A 24,798-nucleotide genomic window follows, 5' to 3' on the forward strand; every position below is an offset into this window, starting at 1 on the left:
AAACGTAATTCTAATTATTTAGCACAACACTTTGCAACCATTATAACATGCTTCTACCATGCTTTTAATGTCATATAGTGTCTGAATAAGTAATGTGGTAAACCGTAAACAAATACTCTATTCACTGTATCGATTAATATTCCAAACAGAACTATTTATATTGCTCCTAAAAATGAAAACAAGTAAAATAAAAATGCAAAATAAAATATTACAAATGCATTTCATTATGTTAAAAATGACAAAATACTCTATTCCAGAGTTACAAAACATCACTTGTTAGCTAACAGTGTAAGCACTATAGAATCCTTTTAATGTACCTCAATATAAATGACCATTTTACATTTTGTGAACCCATCAAATATAGTGTAAGTTGGTGATTTATAATGAAATGTAAATGTAAATGAAATTAAAAGTTTACACTGTCTTCTATAACTTTCATGGTTATCAACTGACAAAAAACAGATTATAAGACATATATTTTGCAGAATTTATCAAGTATCCAAATCCTTCCTCCAGTGAAATATGCAGAAAGGAATTTTGAAGAAATGTAGGCCATTGTCCCTGCCTAAGTTGGTGACTTGCACAAACAATTCACATGTGAAATAAACAGAGATTAATGAATGCTACATAGCAAAGGTAAACAACAATATCTTCTGGCAGTGAATTCTTTCATTGGTTTAGAAGACATAATACAGTTACAGTACATGAATCTAACCTACATTTTTTTTCTCAAAAACAATACTGTACTGTCCTCTGGAATGAACTGTATTAACTTCTTTTAAATTTCACATAATTTTCCAGCTTTGAGAAACATAAGGAATCATTGTGGGGAGGGGTGGAAATAGCTTCTGCTACTGACCATCTATTAGCATAATTAAAAGGAAGTACTCTTGTCAAGGTTCCTTCCCCACTCTGAACTCTAGGGTACAGATGTGGAGACCTGCATGAAAGACCCCCCTAAGCTTATTCTTACCAGCTTAGGTTAAAAACTTCCCCAAAGTACAAACTTTGCCTTGTCCTCGAACCCTATGCTGCCAGTACCAAGCATGTTAAACAAAGAACAGGGAAAGAGCCCACTTGGAGACGTCTTCCCCCAAAATATCCCCCCAAGCCCTACACCCCCTTTCCTGAGGAAGGCTTGATAAAAATCCTCACCCATTTGCATCGGTGAACACAGACCCAAACCCTTGGATCTTAAGAACAATGAAAAATCAATCAGGTTCTTAAAAGAAGAATTTTAATTAAAGAAAAGGTAAAAGAATCAGCTCTGTAAAATCAGGATGGTAAATACCTTACAGGGTAATCAGATTCAAAACACAGAGATTCCTCTAGGCAAAACCTTAAGTTACAAAAAGACACAAAACCAGGAATATACATTCCATCCAGCACAGCTATTTTACCAGCCATTAAAACAAAAGGAAATCTAAACGCATTTCTAGCTAGATTACTTACTAACTAACAGTTGTAAGGCTGCATTCCTGATCTGTTCCTGGCAAAAGCATCACACAGACAGACAGACCCTTTGTTTCCCCTCCCCTCTCCAGCTTTGAAAGTATCTTGTCTCCTCATTGGTCATTTTGGTCAGGTGCCAGCGAGGTTATCTTAGCTTCTTAACCCTTTACAGGTGAAAGCGTTCTGACTCTGGCCAGGAGGGATTTTATAGCACTGTATACAGAAAGGTGGTTACTCTTCCCTTTATTTTTATGACATGTCTTATTCTGAAACCATATTAAGTACCGGGTTTTGCACTGTCAAACAAAAATGGCCGTGTTAACATTTTGGCAGGTCCCTGAACACCACAAGGGCAGCAGAAAGATTTCCATATTTTGCACTCTGATTTTGGGGCTCTTGGTGGAGGCTGTTCACAAATCTGTACTTCTGCCAAATACAAGGTGTGATGAAGTGGGAATTTTTTGTAATATTTTATGAGTCCCGAGCGTGTCTTATTTTTCCCTATATGTTGCATTGTTGCCCAGTGGTGGGCAGGGAGGCGGGGGCGGGGGGAAGAAGACTGACTGTTCTCAGGGCAGGCTAAGGCCATGTCTACACTTTCACTTATGACAGCAAAATTTATGTTGCTCAGGGGTGTGAAATAACAACTCTGAGTGACATAAGTTTCAACAGCATAAGTGGTAGTGTGCACAGCACTATGAGGTCGACAGAGATAGACAAAGTTTGAACAATGGGGTTCATTACAGCTTGGCTGGGCATAAGGCAACCACAGCACTACTCGTATCCCTAAGCCTAGATTAAACACACAAATTGGCCCTAAAAGTAACCTGGGCTCCTAAACTGGACCTATGATGGGATGTACCAGGCCCTTCGAGGTGCCCTGCTAGAGGCGTTGCGGTCCTACCACAACCCACCCCAGAAAAGGAGCAGTAAAGGTGGGTCCTCTCAGCCTGGGAAGCATCCTATCAAAGCTCAGCAGGCTCAAATAAAAGGAGTTACAGGGGCTGAGCTAGTCAGTTCCTGGCAGGGACCAGAGGAGCAAGAAAGATGCTTCTTACTGGAACTCCAGGGAGAACCAGAAGATGAGTTCTGCTGACACTGGCATTCTGTGACGAAGAACTTCAGCCATGAGGTAAAGGTGAAAAGAAAGGGGGTACGTGGGAAGTAGCCCAGAGAATAGCAGCAGCAACTATTGCAGGAAGCAGCATGTGGCTGATATTTATAGGGTTTCTGGGTCAGGACCTGGAGTACTTGGCAGGTACAGGTCCCCCTACCGGCCATTGGCAGGGTGTCCTAAGCCCCAAGAAGGGGATAAGGCTTGTTTAGAGGCCCAAGTGAACGGCAGGACTTAAAAAGTCTCCAGGGAGAAAGCCCTTAGGACACTGCTCTATACCAAGGCAGACAGAGACTTAAAGCTAGCCCAGAAGGGGCTGAGAACTGAGCCCAGAGGAATGGCTAAAGACATTACCAATGGCACAGGGACAAGCCCGGCTGGACCTCTTACCCTGGAAGGGGTTTGTGCATTCATGCATATTGATTGTGTGTGACTTGGCTGGAGGGCTGAGCCACTGAAGACCTGCCTGACAAGGGCAACAGCAGTTAGAGAGCACCGTGAAGAGAGAGAGTGAGTGCAGGTTCAAACCCACCCGGCAAGAGGTGCTTACAAGAGGTGAGTGTGTCCCCTGTCACAGGACCCAAGCACAATTCTAGATAGGGCCCATAAAACAGCCCCAAGTCAACCATAGCCACAGTCCTAAACTCATGGCATCCTAGCACTAGCCCAAGTTCACAAGATGGCCCCAATCTTAACAGTTTCAGGCCAAAATCCTGGCATCAACTCTATACTGCAGCCTGGGCCCTGAAAAGGATCCCAGGCTTTAGCCTAGACCAATGAATGGGCCCAACATTTACTCTAGCCTGTGCCTATGCCTGCCCTCACAAGTTGGACCTAACCTTAGTGAAAAATCAAAAGCTAAAACCATCCTTAACCCAAACCAGCAAACTGGCTCCAATCCTAGATCTATCCTAATCCGACAAGTTAGCACTAAACCAGAGCTCATAATCTGACATTAAGCTAAGGGCTAGTAACTCATGCAAACCATGCAATATGCCTGATCAATAGGGACACCAAAACTACCATAGAAACAATTTCAAGTCTGTGTTCTCACATGATGTTCTTAAACACTTAAATAAAATAAAAATTATCCACATCTGTTACGTGTGAAAAACATATTTTTTTTCCAGTATTTCAAAATTTCCAATGAACTGAAATATCCATTATTTGCCCAGCACTAAATATACCCTAAAGGCCAGATTCTGCTATCAGTTATCCTGGTATAAATCCACTGACTTCATCCAGATTTACATTGATATAACTGATAGCAGAATCTAGACCTTTGCGACTACTGTATTTCAACTGATTGAACTGATAAATTCCACCAGTAGTTTAAGAGAGAGAAAAAGGACCAGTGTTGTTTATGTTAAAATAAGAAGCCAGTAAACAAAAACAGCAAGAAGCAGGTGCTACCGCAAAACAATGTATATCAAATGCATATCAATGCATAGCCAAGCTTCCCCTAAAGCACAAGTTGGAAACAACTGAATAGCAGATCATGCTCTATTTGGACTGTGTGAGAGAAATGCTACATCTTCTAGTATCCTGCTGTGTAAATGTAAATTAACAGATTAATGCTGTAAGTGTTATTTGGAGTGGGAGATTTTTAACAGTTTAAATGCAGTCAGAATCAAATCAAAGGTAAAGATTGCAGAGTTTTCCATTTAATATCAAGTGTTCTCTGATTATGAATTATGAAACTGCAGAAGCAAAATATTTATGTTAAATTGGAAAAGGACAAAAAATTGACTTTGCCAATGAATGGAAAAGCCAATGCAGTTTTAGTGCAAACTACAAGACCCCTTTGGCCTGTGTAGCATTTGCATGGTCTCCATTCTTGACTCAAATGTACTGGTGAGAAACTAGGCTTGTTAGGAATTCCTACAGCTGTATTTGAAACCTGTTAAGTGTTTTTCCACCTATGTTGCAGCAGCCAGAAAAAACACCCACAAAACCAAACAACCTATTCCTAATCAACTCAGAAGCCAAAACATTACACACTCTTTTTGGCTACAGTATGCATCATCCTTTGCATTGCTTAGATTTTCAATGATTAGGGTTACATGTACATGTAATTCCTTATTTTTTGCAGTACATAGACATCATTTGAGAATGTCTAAAGTGGAATAGCGTAAGTAATAAAAATAATATAAAATAATCGCATTTTACAGAAAATCCAAACAAACAGCAGCTTCTGACATAAGCTTTTCTGAACTCACCTTTCTTTTATCCATAAAATTACCTTGTAGAATTAGGTTTAGACCTTGTATTACTGACCTATTTTGCCTTAATGTGGACCATACACAATTTAAGATTACATATCATTCCACTATGTGGGTATGTTAGTCTCATTAACTATGACCTATTTTTCAGAGCCAATGATTCTCCTTCTGCCTAAAATCATGATTCTGCCATCTCTGTGATTATAAGCTATGAACAGACAGAAAATGATGCCGAGTGTTAGGGCCATTTATTTGGAGGAATTCATTTCCATGTGTAGGGCTAAGAAAAGAAAAAGGAACACATCATAATATGCAAGATGGACAAGGCAGATTCATGAATGATTAAAATCAATGTGCTGTAAAACTCACCTTCACTATTTCTCTGCTGATGCATTAAATTAAAATCAATAAATAGGAGAAATGAAGTGACATTGCTCTGACAAAAAAACTGCAAAACAGATTTACATGAAACGGCAGAATATCACAATGCAGTGTAACACAGTAAAGAAATAAAGAACGTACTCTCTTGAAAGAAACAAGCAGCTCAAACTGAAAAAGAAGGAATTTGGACTCTTAAAATTGCCTCTAAAGCAAAATGCTGTACCTAAGTAAAGTAAAAGATTGTTGCAATTTATTTCTACCCTTACTAACACATCTTATCCCTTTGTTTACATTTTTTAGCATTTGCAGCAGCTCATTGTGCTTCAGCATTCACACTTAATCTGTGCTGTGTTCCATGGGGCTGCAAATATTAGATTATACTGGAACATAAGACTATCTTATAATTGCAAATGAGGACACATCATGACACAGCAGCTTACCTCCACAACTGGCCCCATCAGCTTGCACACTGGATTGAATTGAAGAAGGGGCTGGAGGATCCCTGAAAGCCTGCAGCTGAGGAGTTTCTTCCTGGGTTGGCAAAAAGGCAGAGCACAAGTCAGTTTCAAGGGCTTGTAGCTTTAACACAGAATTCTGCAGACAAAAGCAGAACATTGGGCTAGATAGAAAACAACAGAAATACAGCGACAGGTCTTCAGTTCACTGAGTCCATTAGCAGTATCTGCAGAAAGGGCGATCCACTAACAGCTCTTAAAGGGATGTGTAAGAGATCAAATTTGCATTATTCCATGTGTATCTTCATGTCCTCTGCTTATCTAAATCCTAACTTATATGGATAATTTAACACACGTGGGGGGAATGGTGATTTCGTCAGCAAAAGACAATTTGTTCTAGGAAGCCAATCTGAGACGGTGTCTGTTTTCTTGGTCTTGGAGCAATATGCTGCTATGCAAGCATTTCATTCATTGTGCTGACATCAGGATCTGATGACATTATGCCCCTCCCAGTTTACCATTCATAAAAAAAACCCTAAAAACAAAACCTCTCTACAGCATATTGTGAAGCATCCCGCAGTGAACAAAGAGTTACAGACAGCTACACAGTCCTCCTCAGGGTTCTTGGAAGAGGTTGCATTTTATTTGTTCTTGTACAGACATTTTTTGTATGGAGGTTGTCGCTGGTTCTATCGGGCTATCATATCATTTTCCATCAGCTGCAAAGGCAAAATTAACAGATCTTTGTCGCTCACTGCAGACAACTCAATGAGGACAAGGCTGCTTATCTATACCAGTACCTTCAGCTACTGTTCCACGCTTGGTCCATTTTTCATTTTAAATCTTCAATGCTGAGTGTAATATTCAGATGTACAATCTGACACAAGCATCTTGCTGTGATGCAAATGCTCTGAAAGCCTAATCACCACCTGACTGGATTAAATGAGTCACTCCTGACACTCTGTCTGTTCAATTACTCTCCCTCAAGGGGAATACAGATAGCAATGGAAGATGCATGAAAATACAGAGGGCTGTCTAAAAGCTCACATAGTTGAAACACATAAAACCAAGACAAGTGAAACAATAAAGCACTTGCTGACAAAATCAGCATTGCCCAAAAATATTTGTCCTCATGCTTATGTATCCTTAATTTTATATCCCTAATTATATCTGCTCAGGGTTATCAAGATGTAGATTCTTTCTGAACAGGGATGACCCAAACATCTATGCAAATTATAGCTTCCCCTGTGTACCATAATCAGTGACGCATCATGCAAATTAATAAATCTATGCAATTTTTACTCTCTTGTGACATAGCCACTTTATAAACCCCATGTCAGTAGAGTTTTCTGTTAAAGGTACATTAGGGCTGTGCGCAATAAAATAGAAATTTGACAGAAGATTCCCAGCTCTGATCTGCTCCCTTTGTGGCGTTCAGGCAGTGCAAGGGAGTGGAAATTGGCTCCTTGTTGGGTATACCCAGGGAGGGGGAATCTCCACCAGGCATAGAACTGGCATAATCTGGGTCCAGGCCACTCTTCCGCAGCCTCCAATTCAGTCTGTGTGTAAGCAGGGGATTTGTCCCGCCATAGTAGGGAAATTTCTCTATGTACGCAGTACCCTGGCTGAACCAAGTGACGAAAGGATCCAAGTCCCACCTGAAAGCACTTTCATGGAGTCATAGATATTAAGGTCAGAAGGGACCATTATGATCTAACCTGACCTCCTGCATAATGCAGGCCACCGAATCTCACCCACCCACTCCTGCAATAAACCTCTCACCTACGTCTGAGCTACTGAAGTCCTCAAATCATGGTTTAAAGACTTCAAGGTGCAGAGAGTCCTCCAGCAAGCAATCCATGCCCCATGCTGCAGAGGAAGGCGAAAAACCCCCAGGGCCTCTGCCAATCTGTCCTGGAGGAAAATTCCTTCCCAACCCCCAAAATGTCGATCAGCTGAACCCTGAGCATGTGGGCAAGATTCACCAGCCAGATACCCAGGAAAGAATTCTCTCTAGTAACTCCGATCCCACCCCATCACAGGCCATTGGGCCTATTTACCATGAACAGTTACAGATCAATTAATTGCCAAAATCATGTTATCCCATCAGACCATCTCCTCCATAAACTTATCGAGTCTAACCTTAAAGCCAGATGGGTCTTTTGCCCCCACTGCTTCCCTTGGAAGGCTATTCCAAAACTTCACTCCTCTGATGGTTAGAAACCTTCATCTAATTTCAAGTCTAAACTTCCCAATGACCACTTTATATCCATTTGTTCTTGTGTTCACATTGGTACTGAGCTTAACTAATTCCTCTCCCTCTCCGGTATTTATCCCTCTGATATATTTATAGAGAGCAATCATATCTCCCCTCAACCTTCTTTTAGTTAGGCTAAACAAGCCAAGCTCCTTGAGTCTCCTTTCATAAGACAGGTTTTCCATTCCTCAGATCATCCTAGTAGCCCTTCTCTATAACCTGTTCCAGTTTCAATTCATCCTTCTTAAACATGGGAGACCAGAACTGCATACAGTATTCCAGGTGAGGTCTCACCAGTGCTTTATATAACGGTACTAACACCTCCTTATCTCTACTGGAAATACCTCACCTGATGCATCCCAAGACCGCATTAGCTTTTTTCATGGCCACATCACATTGGCGGCTCATAGTCATCCTGTGGTCAACCAATACTCCAAGGTCCTTCTCCTCCTCCGTTACTTCTAATTGATGTGTCCCCAGTTTAGAATTAGAATTCTTGTAATTAATCCCTAAATGCATAACCTTACACTTCTCACTATTAAATTTCATCCTATTACTATTACTCCAGTTTACAAGGTCATCTAGATCCTCCTGTATGATATCCCGGTCCTTGTCTAAATGGCAATACGTCTCAGCTTTGTATCATCCGCAATCTTTATTAGCACACACCCACTTTTTGTGCCGAGGTCAGTAATAAAAAGATTAAATAAGATTGGTCCCAAAACCGATCCCTGAGGAACTCTACTGGTAACCTCCCTCCAGTCTGACAGTTCATCTTTCAGTATGACCCGCTATAGTCTTCCTTTTAACCAATTCCTTATCCACCTTTCAGTTTTCATACTGATCCCCATCTTTTCCAATTTAACCAATAATTCCCCATGTGGCACCATATCAAACACCTTACTGAAATCTAGGTAAATTAGATCCACTGCATTTCCTTTGTCTAAAAAATCTGTTACTTTCTCAAAGAAGGAGATCGGGTTGGTTTGGCTCAATTTACCTTTTGTAAAACCATGTTGTATTTTGTCCCATTTACCATTGACCTCAATGTCCTTAACTACTTTCTCCTTCAAAATTTTTTCCAAGACCTTGCATACTACAGATGTCAAACTAACAGGCCTGTATTACCCGGATCACTTTTTTTACCTTTCTTAAAAATAGGAACTATGTTAGCAATTCTCCAGTCATACGGTACAACCCTTGTGTTTACAGATTCATTAAAAATTCTTGCTAATGGGCTTGCAATTTCATGTGCCAATTGCTTTAATATTCTTGGATGAAGATTATCTGGGCCCCCCGATTTAGTTCCATTAAGCTGTTCGAGTTTCGCTTCTACCTAAGATATGGTAATATTTACCTCCATATCCTCATTCCCATTTGTCATGCTACCATTATCCCTAAGATCCTCATTTGTCTCATTAGAGACTGAGGCAAAGTATTTGTTTAGATATTGGGCTATGCCTAGATTATCCTTAACCTCCACTCCATCCTCATTGTTTAGCAGTCCCACTTCTTCTTTATTTGTTTTCTTCCTATTTATATGGCTATAGAACCTTTTACTATTGGTTTTAATTCCCTTTGCAAGGTCCAACTCTACTTGACTTTTAGCCTTTCTCACTTTATCCCTACATGTTCTGACCTCAATAAGGTAGCTTTCCTTGTTGATCCGTCCCATCTTCCATTCCCTGTATGCTTTCTGCTTTTTCTTAATCATCTCTCTGAGATGCTTGCTCATTCAGCTTGGTCGACAACTCCTGCCTATGAATTTTTTCCCTTTTCTTGGGATGCAGGCTTCCGACAGCTTCTGCAGCTTTGACTTGAAGTAATCCCAGGCCTCCTCTGCCTTTAGATCCATAAGTTCTTCAGTCCAATCCACTCCCCTAACTAATTTGCTTAATTTTTGAAAGTCAGCCCTTTTGAAATCAAAAACCCCAGTCGCAGATTTATTTTTGTTTATCCTTCCGCTCAGTTTGAACTGAATTAGCTCATGATTACTTGAACCAAGGTTGTCCCCTACAACCATTTCTTCTATGAGGTCCTCACTACTCACCAAAACCAAATCTAAAATGGCATCCCCTCTTGTCGGTTCAGCAACTGTTTGATGAAGGAATCCATCAGCTATCGTATCTAGGAAAATCTGAGCCCTATTATTATTATTACTAGGACTTGTCCTCCAGTCTATATCTGGGAAGTTAAAATCTCCCATGATCACGCAGTTTCCATTAGTATTTACTTCATTAAAAACATTAAAGAGGGCTCTATCCATATCCATATTAGATCCTGGAAGTCTGTAGCACACCCCAAGCACTATTACAGGGGAGGCTCCAGTAGTTTTCTTCCCCAATGTGATTTTTGCCCAGACGGACTCTGTCTTATCCATTCCATCGCTTCTTATTTCTTTACAGTCTACCTCATCACTGATATACAAGGCTACTCCACCACCTTTGCCTTTATTTCTGTCTTTCCTAAACAGCACATACTCTTCAATACCTGTAGTCCAGTCATGACTACTATTCCACCATGTTTCTGTTATCCCTATAATATCTGGTTTCACTTCCTGCACCAGTAGCTCTAGTTCCTCCATTTTGTTACCGAGGCTCCTCGCATTGGTGTACAAACATCTTAATTTTTGTTGTTTGGCCTCGCTCACATTCTTCACCCGATTAGGCATGGACATTCTACAGCCAGTATGACCTATTAGACTGGTATCCACACTGTCCTTCCTCCTTATGTCCATTCTCCTAAGCATGGCTGTATCCTTTCTTACTTAGTTTTCTTCCCTCTCAATGCTAAAATCTGGCGTGGAGATTACCTGGACAGCTCCCCCAAATTCCTAGCATAAAGCTCTCTTTATCAGTTGTGCCAGCCTCCATCCTAGAAGTTTATTTCCTTCCCTACTCAGATCCCAAGAGAACTGTCCTCTGTCCATGAATGCCTCCAAGTGGCCATACATCCCAAAGCCCTCCTTATAGCACCACTGCCTGAGCCATCTGTTGATAGTTATAATCTTGTCACATCTTTGTTGCCCTTCTCTAGGAACAGGCAGAATCACACTGAAGATCACCTGAGCCTCCATTTCCTTAAGCGTCTTCCCCAGCCTGGCATCGTCTCCCTTGATACGTTCCAGCGACAATCTACCGGTATCATTTGTTCCCACATGAAGGACGATCAGTGGATTCTTTCCCGCTCCCTTTAGGATCCTCTTCAACCTCAGTTCCACATCCCGTATCTTAGCACCTGGAAGACAGTACACCCTTCTATTCTCTGGATCAGCTCTGGTTACAGGCCTGTCCATTCTCCTCAGTAAGAGTCCCCGATCACGTAGACCAGCCTTTTCCTGGTGACGGTGCAATTCTCCGGTCTATCCACTGTTCCCTCTGGCTGCAAGTTCTTTCCATTCCTATTCTCCCTGGCGCCTGCCCATCTTTACTTTCCCTCCTGGTGCCAAGTGAATAGGACTCACATCACACAGGAAGGACTGAGCTCAGGGGTTCCTGGATATTTATTTCAGTACTCAATGGGCACCTCTGGGATGGGATGAGGGTGCCCCTATTCTAGGATACTCCTAACTCACTGGTAACCCTTTAATCACTGCAATTCACTTAAACACACACAAAATCCATTTACACCAAAACCATTTCTTGGGGATTAAACAACACTGCACAGCATAAACATTGTGAGGAACTGGCTTTGGTAAGGTTCAATGCAGCAGTCTCTGAAGTGCAGTAAATTTCACAGTTACAACAAATGTACAAGTCCAGTATCTTCTTCCTGGACTTGGATGTGTTGCTAGGTATGCATGTCAGTGAGGACTAACACATTTTCATTCTTCTCTTGCAGGGTGTAGTACATTGCTAAGACTACCATTGGGGCTGTAACATGGATGCAAATTAAAGGAGCGCTGGTACGAAGAAATATGTCATTGGCTAGGGCATATTGCTTGCTTAACCCAGGACCGCACATCACTAACCATTGTGGGCCAGTAATGACTTATCTCCAGGGTGCCCTATCTCTGAAATGCCTTCCGTGGTCATGGTTAGCATCATCAACTTGCTTGCATAATACCACCAGCACTACCAGTTGCCTCACTTCTCCTTCTCTTGGGTCATATAAAACCCAGGACAACACTCCACGGTGAAATTTAAGCTGTTCCCATGGCTGACTTAATTTCCTGGATTGTGGGTCCTTGATTCCAAACGTCCAGTTACATCTAGTTCTAACTTCTGCTAGGACTAATCTGATGTTACCCTGCTGCTGCAGAACCTGAATTTCTTCCCAGGAGTACACTGAAATCATTAGGTCATTCCTGAAAGACAAAGGATTTCTCCCCGATGCATTCTGGGAAGTTTTCCTCACACATTAATAACCCTCAGGTTCTGGCTCCTCCAGCCACAGGCATACCTGCACGACATCTTCAGGGATGACTAGGAAATCCTTTTCTAAGTCCTCACTCACCTCTGGGTCTTCCATTAGGGACAGTCAATACAATGAGTCAGAATGGGTGTTTTGTCTTCCCAGCTTGTAATGCACTTCAAAAATGCTCAACATCATCCAGGTTGGTGGTTGGCAGGTATTGGAAAGGATTGTGATCTGAAACCAACGTGAACATTGAGTATATCAAACTTTTCTGTGACAGCCCATTTAACGGCAAGCAACTCCAGCTTAAAGGCACTGTAGTTCTTGTCATTTTTCTCTGAATGCCTTAACCTACAGCTTGAATACACAACCACATGTTCAGCCCCACCTCCCTCTTTGTTTTTGACTCAGTATCGCATCTAGGCCATGGAGGCTCTTATCTCTGGTCACTATGAAAGGCCGACTGAAGTCAGGATATGAGAGTACAGCTGGTGTCATTAACTGTAGTCTTAGCTCATTGAAGGCTTCTTGACAAGGCAACATCCCACACAAAGTGCAGTGCATGGTCATTCCCCTTCTTTCAGCCCATTTGGCAGACTAGCTGATGTAAAGGTGCAGCAACGTGTGGAAATCTGGGGATGAACCATCTGTAGTAGAGACAGGCCAGTTTTTCAATGTATTGGTCTTCTCTTTGTCTACCTGGATGCCATCTGTCAACATCATATGGCCCAAGAATTTGACTTCCACTTGTAAGAGGCAACACTTGCTAGGTTTCAGTTTCAAGTCATGCTCCTTCAAACATGTGAAGATCAAATCCAGCTTCTGTATATGACTTTTGAAGCCTCTGGAGAACACAGTAATATCATCTAGATATATCAACAAGGTGTCCAGAATGTAGTCTGCCAACACTCCCTCTGTTAGCCTCTGGAATGTAGTAGACACAGTGCACAAGCCAAATGGTAATCATGTCCATTCAAACAGCCTGAAAGGAGTCGGTACTGCAGTCTTTTCCCTATCTTGTGCTTCCACTGCTACTTGGAAATAGCCCAAAGTCAGAGCAAGGGTTAAGAACACTCTTGCATTTTCCAGTACATCTAATGATTTCTCCGCGCGGAGCAGTGGGCAGATGTCCTAACATGTGATTTCATTCAGTTTCTTGAAATCACAACCAAACCACTCTGCCATCCTTTTTGATCATGATTACTGCAGGCAATGCCCAGGGACTGTGGCTTTCCTTAAGAACACCTTGGAATAGCAGATTGGGGACATGCTTTTTAACCTCTTGAAACACTTGTGGAAAAATTCTCTCATGTTTCTGCTGTATTGGGCTAGTGACCACTGTGTGTATACAACCCATAACCAGGGTGGTATAACCAAAGTCTTGATCATCCTTAGAAAAGACTTCTATTGCTTCTCTACTGACACCCTTAATTCACTCATCTGTGCTGGAGTCAGCCCTTGGAGCTCCTGAATTGGAACGGGCAGTTTCCTACCACGTCCTTCTCTAGCAGAGGCAACTTGTTCTCCTTTCTTGTCATCAGCAGCTTATCTCAATTCTCTGCAAAGGTCACCTCCACCTAAGAGATCACTTCCTCAGACCTACGTACCCCTGCAACTCTGGTTTGAAGATACAACTCCACAGCCTATACATTTGAGTTTAGAAGTCTCACTGGTATTCTTCCTCTGATGGCATTAGCCAGTACATTGGCTATCCAATAGGTAGGCTTGCTCCAGACATAGGATCTACAAGCACTTGATATCCATTGATATTTCCTGATAGCCAGCAGTGTCCATCAATGATCTTCTCATTCCAGGGAGGAATGACCACTTCTGTCTTCCGGCCACTTTAACATATCAGATCTGCCCAGCAGGATCCAGAGAATCACACTCTCTCTCCACTCAAGCCAGTACTCTATTCAGTGCAGCATTTTTCTTAGAGTGCTCATGACAGTTCATCCCCCCTGGTTCTCTCTCTTCAATAATGATGTTCATCACTAGAATCTCTGGGACTCCATCTCTGGGACTTCCTCCAGAGACTGTGGCTTTCAGGATGAAGATGCATTTTTTTGCGGTGTCTCACCCATGTACTCTATGTCTGCTTTGAGGCATACCAGCACTGGGATTGCCAGTCCATTAGCTAACATTAGACATATGTGTTGTGTATAATTGGCTCCTTATCCTTCAAATATTTTCAAAAATGTGACTCATTATTGGCGGTGACTTCTGAGCCAGTGTCTAATGAACAGCTGGTCTTCACCCCTGCTATAAGTACTTCAAATATTAAGCATCCAGTAACAGTGCTTGCAAGAGCAAGACATTAATTCAGAATTAATTACTTAAATTTCATCACTATTCATTCAAAAATTATATATTTTATATGATTTCTATGGTCTGAAATAGTAGATACAGCTCTTCCTGTGCCACTTCCATGAAGTGTTAGGGCTACATGATCTGCATAGATGCAGCCCACTTATTATTTACATTATCCTATCACCCAAGAGCCCCAGTCGTGATCAGAACCCCACTGTGCTAGGTGCTGTACACACAGAACTAAAAGACCATCCATGTCCTGAAGAGCTTATAATCTAAATAGACAGACACAGGGTGGGGGCAGGGGTAGAATACACAAGCAGAGTGAACAATGTGATGGTGGCAAACATCATGTTAGTTTCATATTTTTTTCCTTTAGGTGGGTATGCTTTGGAGGGGCTAAACTAATTGGAAAGAAAAGGAAGGGGGACATTGAAAGAAAGAGGGGGTGAGGGCACAGGACAAGGGAAAAGAGGGTAAGAGAGGCAGGTGTGGGGTGATGCAGAGGTTGAAAAGACTGTGAGGAAGGCTGTGTTAGAGAAAACAGCCAATCAGCACACGGTAGAGAAAGCCCAGTCAAAACCGTATAAAGTTCTTTAAACATCTGAAGTTCCTTGCTTTGGCTGTTTCTGCACCTACCAGCGGGCATCTCAGGCTGCTGCCTCTCTGCAGCTTTCTCCCAAGTCCATGTGACAGGTGGAAAGGGAGATAACACATGGGTCCTAGAGTTTCCAGAGTGAATGTATGTGGGGTCTCCCATGCACAGTTCTGGATTCAAGGGGTGCCAGGAGGAGGAGCTGCCCAGCTGGGCTCCACTCTACCTACCCCTCCAGTACTGCAATCCCTGCTTTGGCTGCTTCTGATCATACCTGCAGTTGTCTCAGTATCTCTCACCAAAGCCTCATCAGCCTACATGGCACCAGAGTGGAGAGCCTTTCTGCAATGCATAGGAGATGCACCTTGTGTGATCATCCCCTGTGCAGCCCTGTGTGACATTTTAAGTGGTGGTGGAGAGAGTATTTTGCTAGCCCTCCACACCAGGGCTGCTGAATTTCACCCCCACTGAATAATGTTTGGAAACAACAAGGTGGCTAATTATATTAAAGAAAACCTTTTTTAAAACGATCTGCTACCAGTTGTCTTGGTAAGTGATTCTGCCTTAGGGCCCCCTCCAGCTGAAAACAGCCACAACCAATGGTGCGGATCATGAGTTTTAGTGGGCAGTAGCCTTTCTTCAGTGGCCATGGTGGCTTAGTTAGGCATTCCACATGTGTCAATCAGCCAGTAAGAGTTTGGGAGAGGCTATGGGCCTGATTCTCCACTCCCTTGAACTTCATGCTCAGTTACACAGGTGCAAAGTGAATGGAAAATAATACCAATTCACAATGGTAGTGTTTTACCATTGGCACAGGTGTAAATGACTGCAAAAAGTGCAGGCTAATGGAGGGTCTGATCCTATCACTGAATTTCCCCTTGTGCTTCTCCCTGATGACAAAGGCATACAAGGGAGACCTACTTAGTGTCTCCAACTTGCCTAATACTGAGGGTGAAGGCAGAGGCAAATATGGTTGGCCATGGGAATGCAAACAACTTATTTCCATAACAAGGGGAAATTATACTCCTTAATTTAGAATCGTCCTATTAATTTTTTTTTAAATTACCCATAGCACTTATGGTAATCTCCAATATAAAAGCACTCACACAGACTACAATGCCTAACATTGTATTTTAGAAATGCTTATGCTGTAATTTACCAGCTGGTTTGTATTCAGCTGCTATAAATTATATTTTTCACCATCTGTGGAAGGTGGGTGGATGGTGGATTTTCACTGACTGGGGAAAGGCTAAAAATAATTAACAACAAATACACTTATATAATTTCCTGAATATGCCCTGGATAACGACTTGTTACATGGATATCAGCATATATAATTCTGGTTGGTGTAATGTTAACAGAGTGCTGCAGAGACTGAAATATCCCATCAGCCTAACTATCTGCCCTTACCACCACCAAACCGGGCAGTCTGCTCAAGCTAGTGTGCTAAAAATAGCAGCAATAAATTTGCAGCAGAGGTGGCACTAGTTAGCTGTCTGTGTACAATCATGCCTGACCATCTGGGTCTGAGCCCAGGTGGCTAGCCCTTGCCACTGCCCATACCACAATGCCCACACTGCTATTTTAACGCGCTAGCTTGAGTGGAGCTAGTGGAGCTTGGAAGAGGTATACTAGGCCAGCCCCTGATATTCTGCTCACACTTCTACAGGTCACTATCCTAGAGATATGGGTGTACCATCAATGCAGCATTCCGATATGGAGTCCTCCTCCTGAGCCCAGCTTCCAAGCCCTCACTCCTTTTCTTTTCTCTCCCAGTGTGAAAGGTGGCCATTGCTAGGCATAGCCAATAAGTCCCCATGGGTGGACCTCATGTGCCAAAAAGAACATTTTATTTCTACCTATAAATGTACAGCCTCCACCAAAATGGACCTCCCCCGCCAGTTGTCTGACCATTAAAAAGTGGACTAGCTTTAGAGTTGTAGAACACATTCAGAAGCTACAGAAATCATTGAGTATTCAGAAAGAGAAGCTGAGATATCAACATTTGCATTGATTAGAGACCTACATGAGATCTTGGACAAGGAGACATAGCTTGTTAGTTAAAATTCTCTCTTTCACTAACCCTTAGGAAAATGGCCAGTTCCTAGAGGACTGACTGACTATTTGCCAGGTTTTTGTCCAGGCTACTAAGGGAAGGAGGTTGGTCAGAGAAGCAAACAAAAAATTAGATGCAGTTTTATACAGCTACAAAGAAAAGTTAAGTCACAGAGCGTGCTCACCGACCTTAACAGTATTTTGGTAAGATTATAAACTGAGAGTCACCTCCACTTAAGACAATTAAGCAACATTGCTTTACACCAGCTGAGGCTAATACTTGGGACCTGATTCTGACCTCATATGGTTCTATGCTAGTGCAACACCACAGACTTCAGTGCAACTATTCCTGATTTACTTCAGTGTCAATGAAATAAGAATCTGGCTCCATACAGTGTGACGTGAATGTCTAACACAAGCTCCTTGAAAGAACACATCGTAACATTTAAAGTTATGCCTTTTTAAACTTTCTTAAAGTCAGAAGAAGAATATTTATGAGAAAATCTGCATGAATATAGATCTTTACTTCAAACATATTTTGGAAAGCTCACTGTAGGGTCACCTTAATAAGAGTTTGTGCTTTACAAGTTTGAGAAAGGAGTTAATATCCTCTGGAAGGCAGTTTATTCAAACTTTAGCATCCTTTCAAAGCAATTAACAATTCAAAAGAATGGGGTGAGTGCCATTTAATTCCATTGCAGTGTCACAAGAAAAAAGTAAAAGCTTCATTAACCCAGATCAAAAAAAAATGTCTTGACTGCTTGTATTAAACTGAAAATAGATTATTACAGTTCATAACTTTAAAAAATGAGGAAATTTTCAGAATGCATTAAGGTGACAGAAAATAGAAATGAAATATGATGGCATTCCTAGGTAGTAATTTCCTTTCTATGTGGAACCTACGGACAATGATCAAACACAATGAGATCTGCACTCTGATTATATCATGGTATGGAGGAACTGTGAGGTTGCAGAAGGACTTCGGTGACACAAAAGTGACTTTATCCTAGTATGACATGTCTATTTACATCTTAGTTTCCCTTCTTCCCCCATTTCTAAAAATGTGCCCAAAGCCTCTAGCTCCATGTACAAACTATTACAGCTCTTCTATATATTCTTTAGTTAAAATACCAATCAAAAATTAAATCACCCTTGACTTTCCCCACTCCAAAAAAACCCTACCACCACCAAAGACTCTTTTAATGTTTCCCTCAAACTGCCACTTCAAGAAAAGTCTGGGAAAATACTATGACCTAGTTCAACAAACTCAGGTTCAGTTCTTCCCTATACCTTTGAAGAGCAAATTAAGAGTCCCCCATTGAAAACATCCTTCCCCAAACATCCGGTTGAACAGATGTACGAACTGTCCACTTGAGCATCCCAGATGATCCAAACCACTGGGTTGGACAACGGAAGACAGGCTGCATCTGAGACACAGATCCCAAACCATAAACAGTTTGATGGATCAGTATTAATCCCTTAAACTACACACAGCCTCAAGCACTGCTGTGAAGGAGGCTAAGACAGCCTGCTTCTCCTCTGCCTCAGAGATCACTAAGCCACGCCCCCCTGAGAACTTTCTGGACCATAAATGTTTTTATATGCTACAGAAATTCTCACTGTAAGGAATTATCGTATTTCACAGAGAAGATCACTTGCATCTAGAATGGACTCTCGGGATACTAAGAACAAGCACAGAACTGAAAAAACACCACCATCACAACACAACTTGGCCCATTCGCACACGTAGCAGTCATGGAAGCATAGAGAAATCACATATGTTTCTGGACCCCTGCCTCCTGTACCTATGAAAATAAAGTAGAGAGATATTGGTTTTTGAAGAGCAAGATCTATCAATCGCCCTAATATCCACCATTATTATTAAGTTAGTCTTAAACCCTGTGAACCTCATTGTTACTGGATACCCAGAAAGCTCCAGTGCCACAAAGCAGCCAGTCAGGCAAATTTAAAGTCGTGGGAAAAGACACCTGGAAAAGAAGGGAAGAGAGGTAGCAAAAGCTGGGACAGAGCATGAACCCTTCATCTGGTCTGTCCTTTCTCAGTTTAGAAGGCAAATGGGGAGACTGGAAAATAACCAGAACCTCCAGTTGGTATTCTCTGGACAGGGGCGTTTCAGGCCTCCCTGTCACATACCGATTACCCCATAGGCCCCAAATGGCCATGCTCTGCTCTTCCCCAAGTATACAGCCTGTGCGAGAGGTAGGGGATTCTCTTGTATCTGGATTATTTTTAAATAGCACATTTGTGTTTAATTATTGATGGACTTTTCAGATTTGTAAAATTGTCTGGGGGCAAAAAGCATGATAAACCACTCTTTCAACCTTGAAAATCCTTTCATAGAATCATAGAATACCAGGGTTGGAATGGACCTCAGGAGGTGATCTAGTCCAACCCCCTGCTCAGAGCAGGACCAGTCCTCAATTTTTGCCCTGATCCCAAATGGCCCCCTCAAGGATTGAACTCACAACCCTGGGTTTAGCAGGCCAATGCTCAAACCACTGAACTATCCCTCACACTGGGAGTCAGGACCCCTCAGGGGGTCTCAAGGTTATTACATGGGGGGGTCACGAGCTGTCAGCCTCCACATCAAACCCCGCTTTGCCTCCTGCATTTATAATGGTGTTAAATATATGTAAAAGTGTTTTTAATTGATAAGGGGGGGGGGGGGTCGCACTCAGAGGCTTGCTATGTGAAAGGGGTCACCAGTACAAAAGTTTGAGAACCACTGCTTTAAAGTAATTAATATAGAAAAGAACTGGATTAGTATCAACTTGTTTGATTTCTGTATTGCAAGAAAATAAAAAGTGGCATTAGAACAATATAAAAATCCCGCCCCCCTTATTAATCTGAAATCACAGTTCCAGCTAAAAAAAAATTAGAATGTTTTCAATACATATTCTCGGCAAAGAACAATAGAGAGCTGCATTATCTGTTTTGGCAGTTTGTGCGTCTTGAGGTTTATGACATTTTAAGTGCAGAATTTCCTTTATGTGGAACAAACCAGGAGTAATAAGACACACACAGATCTGCACTGTGCTTGTATCATGCCATGGGTGAGCTGTGAGGAGGCAGAATGCCCTCAATGACCCAAGGAGTGAATTTATTTTGGTATGGCACATGCCCACTTGGGTTTGCATTAGTCCTGAAACAGTCCTGAAATATAGAAATTCTGATTATGTTCCCGTGGACTATCCCTCTACCATTACAAGTAAACATGATCCATATTAACAGTATATTTTAATTGCTTTTATTTATTGTCTTTACTGCATGTTTATCATAACATTTGAAGTACGTTCTGCATGAATTTTAAATTCTGATATTTTAATTGTGGAAGTTTCACTGGTTTCTGCAGCTGAGCTGTCAGAAGAACTAACAATTTATTGAAGTAAATTTCTCACGCACTTTACATCCTGGCACCAGACTACCACAGGACATTTCCACATGCCTCTCTTCCAATGGTTGGACATGGATGGTGTCTTCTTATTTATATTATAAATTTTAATATTGATCTGAGCTATGGTGACATCAGCACACAGAAAAGGACTCCGAGTAATGAACTGATTACACCTGAATTTCTTTAAAAGGGCAGATGGTGGTTTTCTATTAATATACGTCAAGGCCCTATTAATAGGAATGGATGTTCTCTGGCTCATTGTGGTAACAATCTTCTTCCATGGCCTGAAAGTGACCCCCTCCCCTCATCTTCTTTCCCCTTTTTTGTCTCTGCTGCCTTATCCTACACCTTATAAAATAAAGTCTCTTGTTCAGAACTTTTCAGAGTGTAACAGGCCTTTACACTAGTATGAGATTGCCTTTATTTGTGAAGTGGCTTTGTAAGGTTAACCATTACCTAGGCCAATTGCACAGCCTGTATTTTGGCTTCCAATATGTTGACTCAATTGTTTGAGTTTGACATAAGGCTGCCCATTGTTTGATACACAGTAGGAGCTTGAGAGTAGCAGCCGTGTTAATCTGTATCCGCAAAAACAAAAGGAGTGCTTGTGGCACCGTAGAGACTAACAAATTTATTTGAGCATAAGCGTTCATGAGCTGCTCAAATAAATTTGTTAGTCTCTAAGGTGCCACAAGTACTCCTTTTCTTTTTAGTATGAGCTTGCTGTCACACAAAGAGCTTCTCTGTGTCATATTCTTTGACATCCACGTTAAAACTAACTATTATTTCAACAGTCAGAAATATGTGCAATTCCTTTTGTTTTCATTTCTTCCTTTTCTCTCTCCCACAATCTGCTCCTCTGATCACTGGATAAATGCACCTAATGCATCCATCTTTTTTCATCTTGCCTAGTGGCGTTTCCTGACTACTTTGTCCCCTCCCACTCCTTAATATAGCCTTAATTTTTAAACAAAATGGAAGTGCTGTTCTAATGCATTTCAGTTGTGATGTGAGGACCAAACAAAATTATAGCAACTTAAGATCTCTCTCAGTATTGCTAACACCAATCACTTAGAAATCATGATTCAGACACTAGAAATCATAAGATTGGCTTAAAATCATGAGACTTTGAAAAAATTGGGGTTATTTTTATTTGCCTTCTGGTTTTTGAGCCCTTAGGGTTCGCCCTTGGGTGACATTTTCAAATATTTCTCTGCCAACATGAAAGCTAGAAACTTACTTTTTTTTTTTTTTTAAATGAAAGCCAAAATTCTTATGTAATCACCTGCTTCCAGGAGCAAGGGTTCTATGTTAAATGTCAAATACAGTGTGAGTTTAGCAACACTGCATTTATGCAGTTAAAGTTTTGGTTAAACTTACCTCATTTAAATTCTGCAGTTGTTCAGTAGGTTCCTTTGGTGAAAGAAATGCGCACTGATCTATTCTACAACAGAAAAAATAGAAAAATTCCATTGAACACCCCATTTTCCTCTATTGCAAATATTTAGACTTTGAATATCTGAATTTACATTACAGCGGTTATGCAGTTGTTTCTGTAATAAGATTATACAATATTATATTGAAAAGAAATAAAATTTCCCATTAAATTTACCTCAAGATTCTGTATAACTCATTTAAATACACAATGAAGGGAAATACTGTTCAGAGTAATAGTGATTTTATTTGGAATCATTTGTGATGCATTTATACCACAAACGCAGTCCTGAAAACTATCACAGTTACTAATTCAGAGGAAAAAACAAAAACCAAAAAACACTAAAAATCTGGGACCATTCCTTCAACGAATGGGTGCACAAAAGGGACCCTGTCTGGTGACCAAACCATGAGCAACAGGCAGCAAACCACTTATGGATATGCCTAACTTTAAATATGGTTAGCCCTCTTTATTTCAATGGGACTACTCATATGCTTAATTCACATGCTTAAAGTTAGGCCGAGGTTTAAGTATTTTGCTAGATCAGAGCCATAAAAGATAAATCTTTCCAGAATAACTTGATTATTATTAGGGCTAGCAAGCGATTTAAAAAATTAATAGTGTGATTAATTGCACTGTTAATAATATAATACCATTTATTTAAATATTTTTGATGTTTTCTACATTTTTAAATATATTGATTTCAATTACAACACAGAATACAAAGTATACAGCGTTCACTTTATGTTTATTTTTTATTACAAGCTCTTGCACTGTAAAAAAACAAAAGAAATAGTATTTTTCAAATCACCTAATACAAGCACTGTAGTGCAATCTCTTTATCATGAAAGTTGAACTTACAAATGTAGAATTATGTACAAAAATAAGTGCATTCAAAAACAAAACAATGTAAAGCTTAGAGCCTGCAAGTCCACTCAGTCCTACTTCTTGTTCAGCCAATTCCTCAGACAAACAAGTTTGTTTACATTTGCAGTAGATAATGCTGCCCACTTCTTGTTTACAATGTTACCTGAAAATGAGAACAGGCCTTCGCATGGCACATGATGTATGATGTAGCCATTCGCATGATGTAGCCAGCATCACAAGATATTTATGTAGCAGATGCGCTAAAGATTTATATGTCCCTTCATGATTCAAACACCATTCCAGGGAACATGCGTCCATGCTGATGACGAGTTCTGCTCAATAACAATTCAAAGTATTTTCCTCATTGGAGTGTTGCTCTTTTAAGGCTTTTGAAAGCATGCTCATCCCTCTCAGATTTTGGAAGGCACTTCAGATTCTTAAACCTTGGGTCGAGTGCTGTAGCTATCTTTCAAAATCTCACATTGGAACCTTCTTTGCATTTTGTGAAATCCGCAGTGAAAGTGTTCTTAAAATGAACAACATGTGCTGGGTCATCATCTGAGACTGTTATAACAGGAAATATATGGCAGAATGCAGGTAAAACAGAGCAGGGGACATACATTTCTCCCCCAAGGAGTTCAATCACAAATTTAATTAACGCATTATTTTTTTAACTAGCATCATCAGCATGGAAGCATGTCCTCTGGAATGGTGGCCAAAGCATAAAGGGTCATACGAATGTTTAGCATATCTGGCGTGTAAATATCTTGCGACTGGCTACAAAAGTGCCATGGAAATGCCTATTCTCACTTTCTGGTGACACTGTAAATAAGAAGTGGGCAGCATTATCTACTGTAAATGTAAACAAATTTGTTTGTCTTAGCAATTGGCTGAACAAGAAGTAGGACTGAGTGAACTTGTAGGCTCTTAAGTTTTACATTGTTTTGTTTTTGAGTGCAGTTATGTAACAAAAAAAATTAACATTTGTAAGTTGCACTTTCACAACAAAGTGATTGCACTACAGTACGTGTATTAGGTGAATTGAAAAATAATATTTTCATGGTGCAAATATTTGCAATCGAGAATTTGATTTCAATTACATCACAGAATACAATATGTATGAAAATGTAGAAAAACATCCAAAATATTTAAATTTCAATTGATATTCTATTGTTTAACAGTATGATTAAAACTGCGATTAACCATGATTAATTTTTTTGAGTTAATCGCGTGAGTTAACTGTGATTAATCAACAGCCCTAGTTATCATTATTTCTTTTCTAAAGAATGACAGAATCAGGCCCTGATCCTGCGAACATTTATGGATATGCTTAATTTTAGGCACTTCAGTAACCCCTGAAATTGACTCCACTCAGAGGGTATGTCTACACTGCAATTAAAAATCTGCAGCTGGCCCATGCCAGCTGACTTGGGCTCATGGGACTCAAGTTAAGGGGCTATTTAATTGCAGTGTAGATGTTCAGGCTTGGGCTGCAGCCTGGGACCTGGTGAGGTGGGAGGGTCACAGAGCCCACAGTGCAGTCCAAACTGGAACATTTACACCGCAATTAAACAGCTCCTTAGCCTGAGCCCTGCAAGCCTGAATCAGCTGGCACAGGCCAGCTGCAGGTGTCAAATTGCAGTGTAGACATACCCAGAGATCTTTATGATCCTTCAGCTATGGAAGTTCTCAGGGCTCCATCCTCTCCTTCATCCTGCCCAACTTCTATGGGAAGCTGGTAGGGGAGACTGCTGAATTGTAGTTCATCCTGTCCCACAACATACAGCTCTAAACCACCTTCACGTTAAGTGAAAACAGCATCATCTCCAAACAGTCTATAGGCCTGGCCAAGGTCAATAACTGGGTGAAGGGCAGCTGTCAAGG

General features: G+C 41.0%; 1 protein-coding gene across 2 annotated transcripts in view; it reads right to left on the reverse strand.

The window, feature by feature from the left end:
• FAM13C (family with sequence similarity 13 member C) overlaps positions 1 to 24,798 on the reverse strand; it is an 87,937-nt gene that overhangs the window by 36,527 nt on the left and 26,612 nt on the right. For both annotated transcript variants that reach the window (XM_077821859.1, XM_077821858.1), the window contains 2 exons: positions 21,993 to 22,056; positions 5,610 to 5,700 (listed from right to left, as the gene is read on the reverse strand). In XM_077821859.1, coding sequence (XP_077677985.1) covers positions 5,610 to 5,700; positions 21,993 to 22,056 — 155 coding nt within the window. The remainder of the gene's footprint in view (positions 1 to 5,609; positions 5,701 to 21,992; positions 22,057 to 24,798) is intronic.

The sequence above is a fragment of the Eretmochelys imbricata genome, chromosome 7 (genome assembly GCF_965152235.1).
Source record: "Eretmochelys imbricata isolate rEreImb1 chromosome 7, rEreImb1.hap1, whole genome shotgun sequence".
NCBI lineage: Eukaryota > Metazoa > Chordata > Testudines > Cheloniidae > Eretmochelys > Eretmochelys imbricata.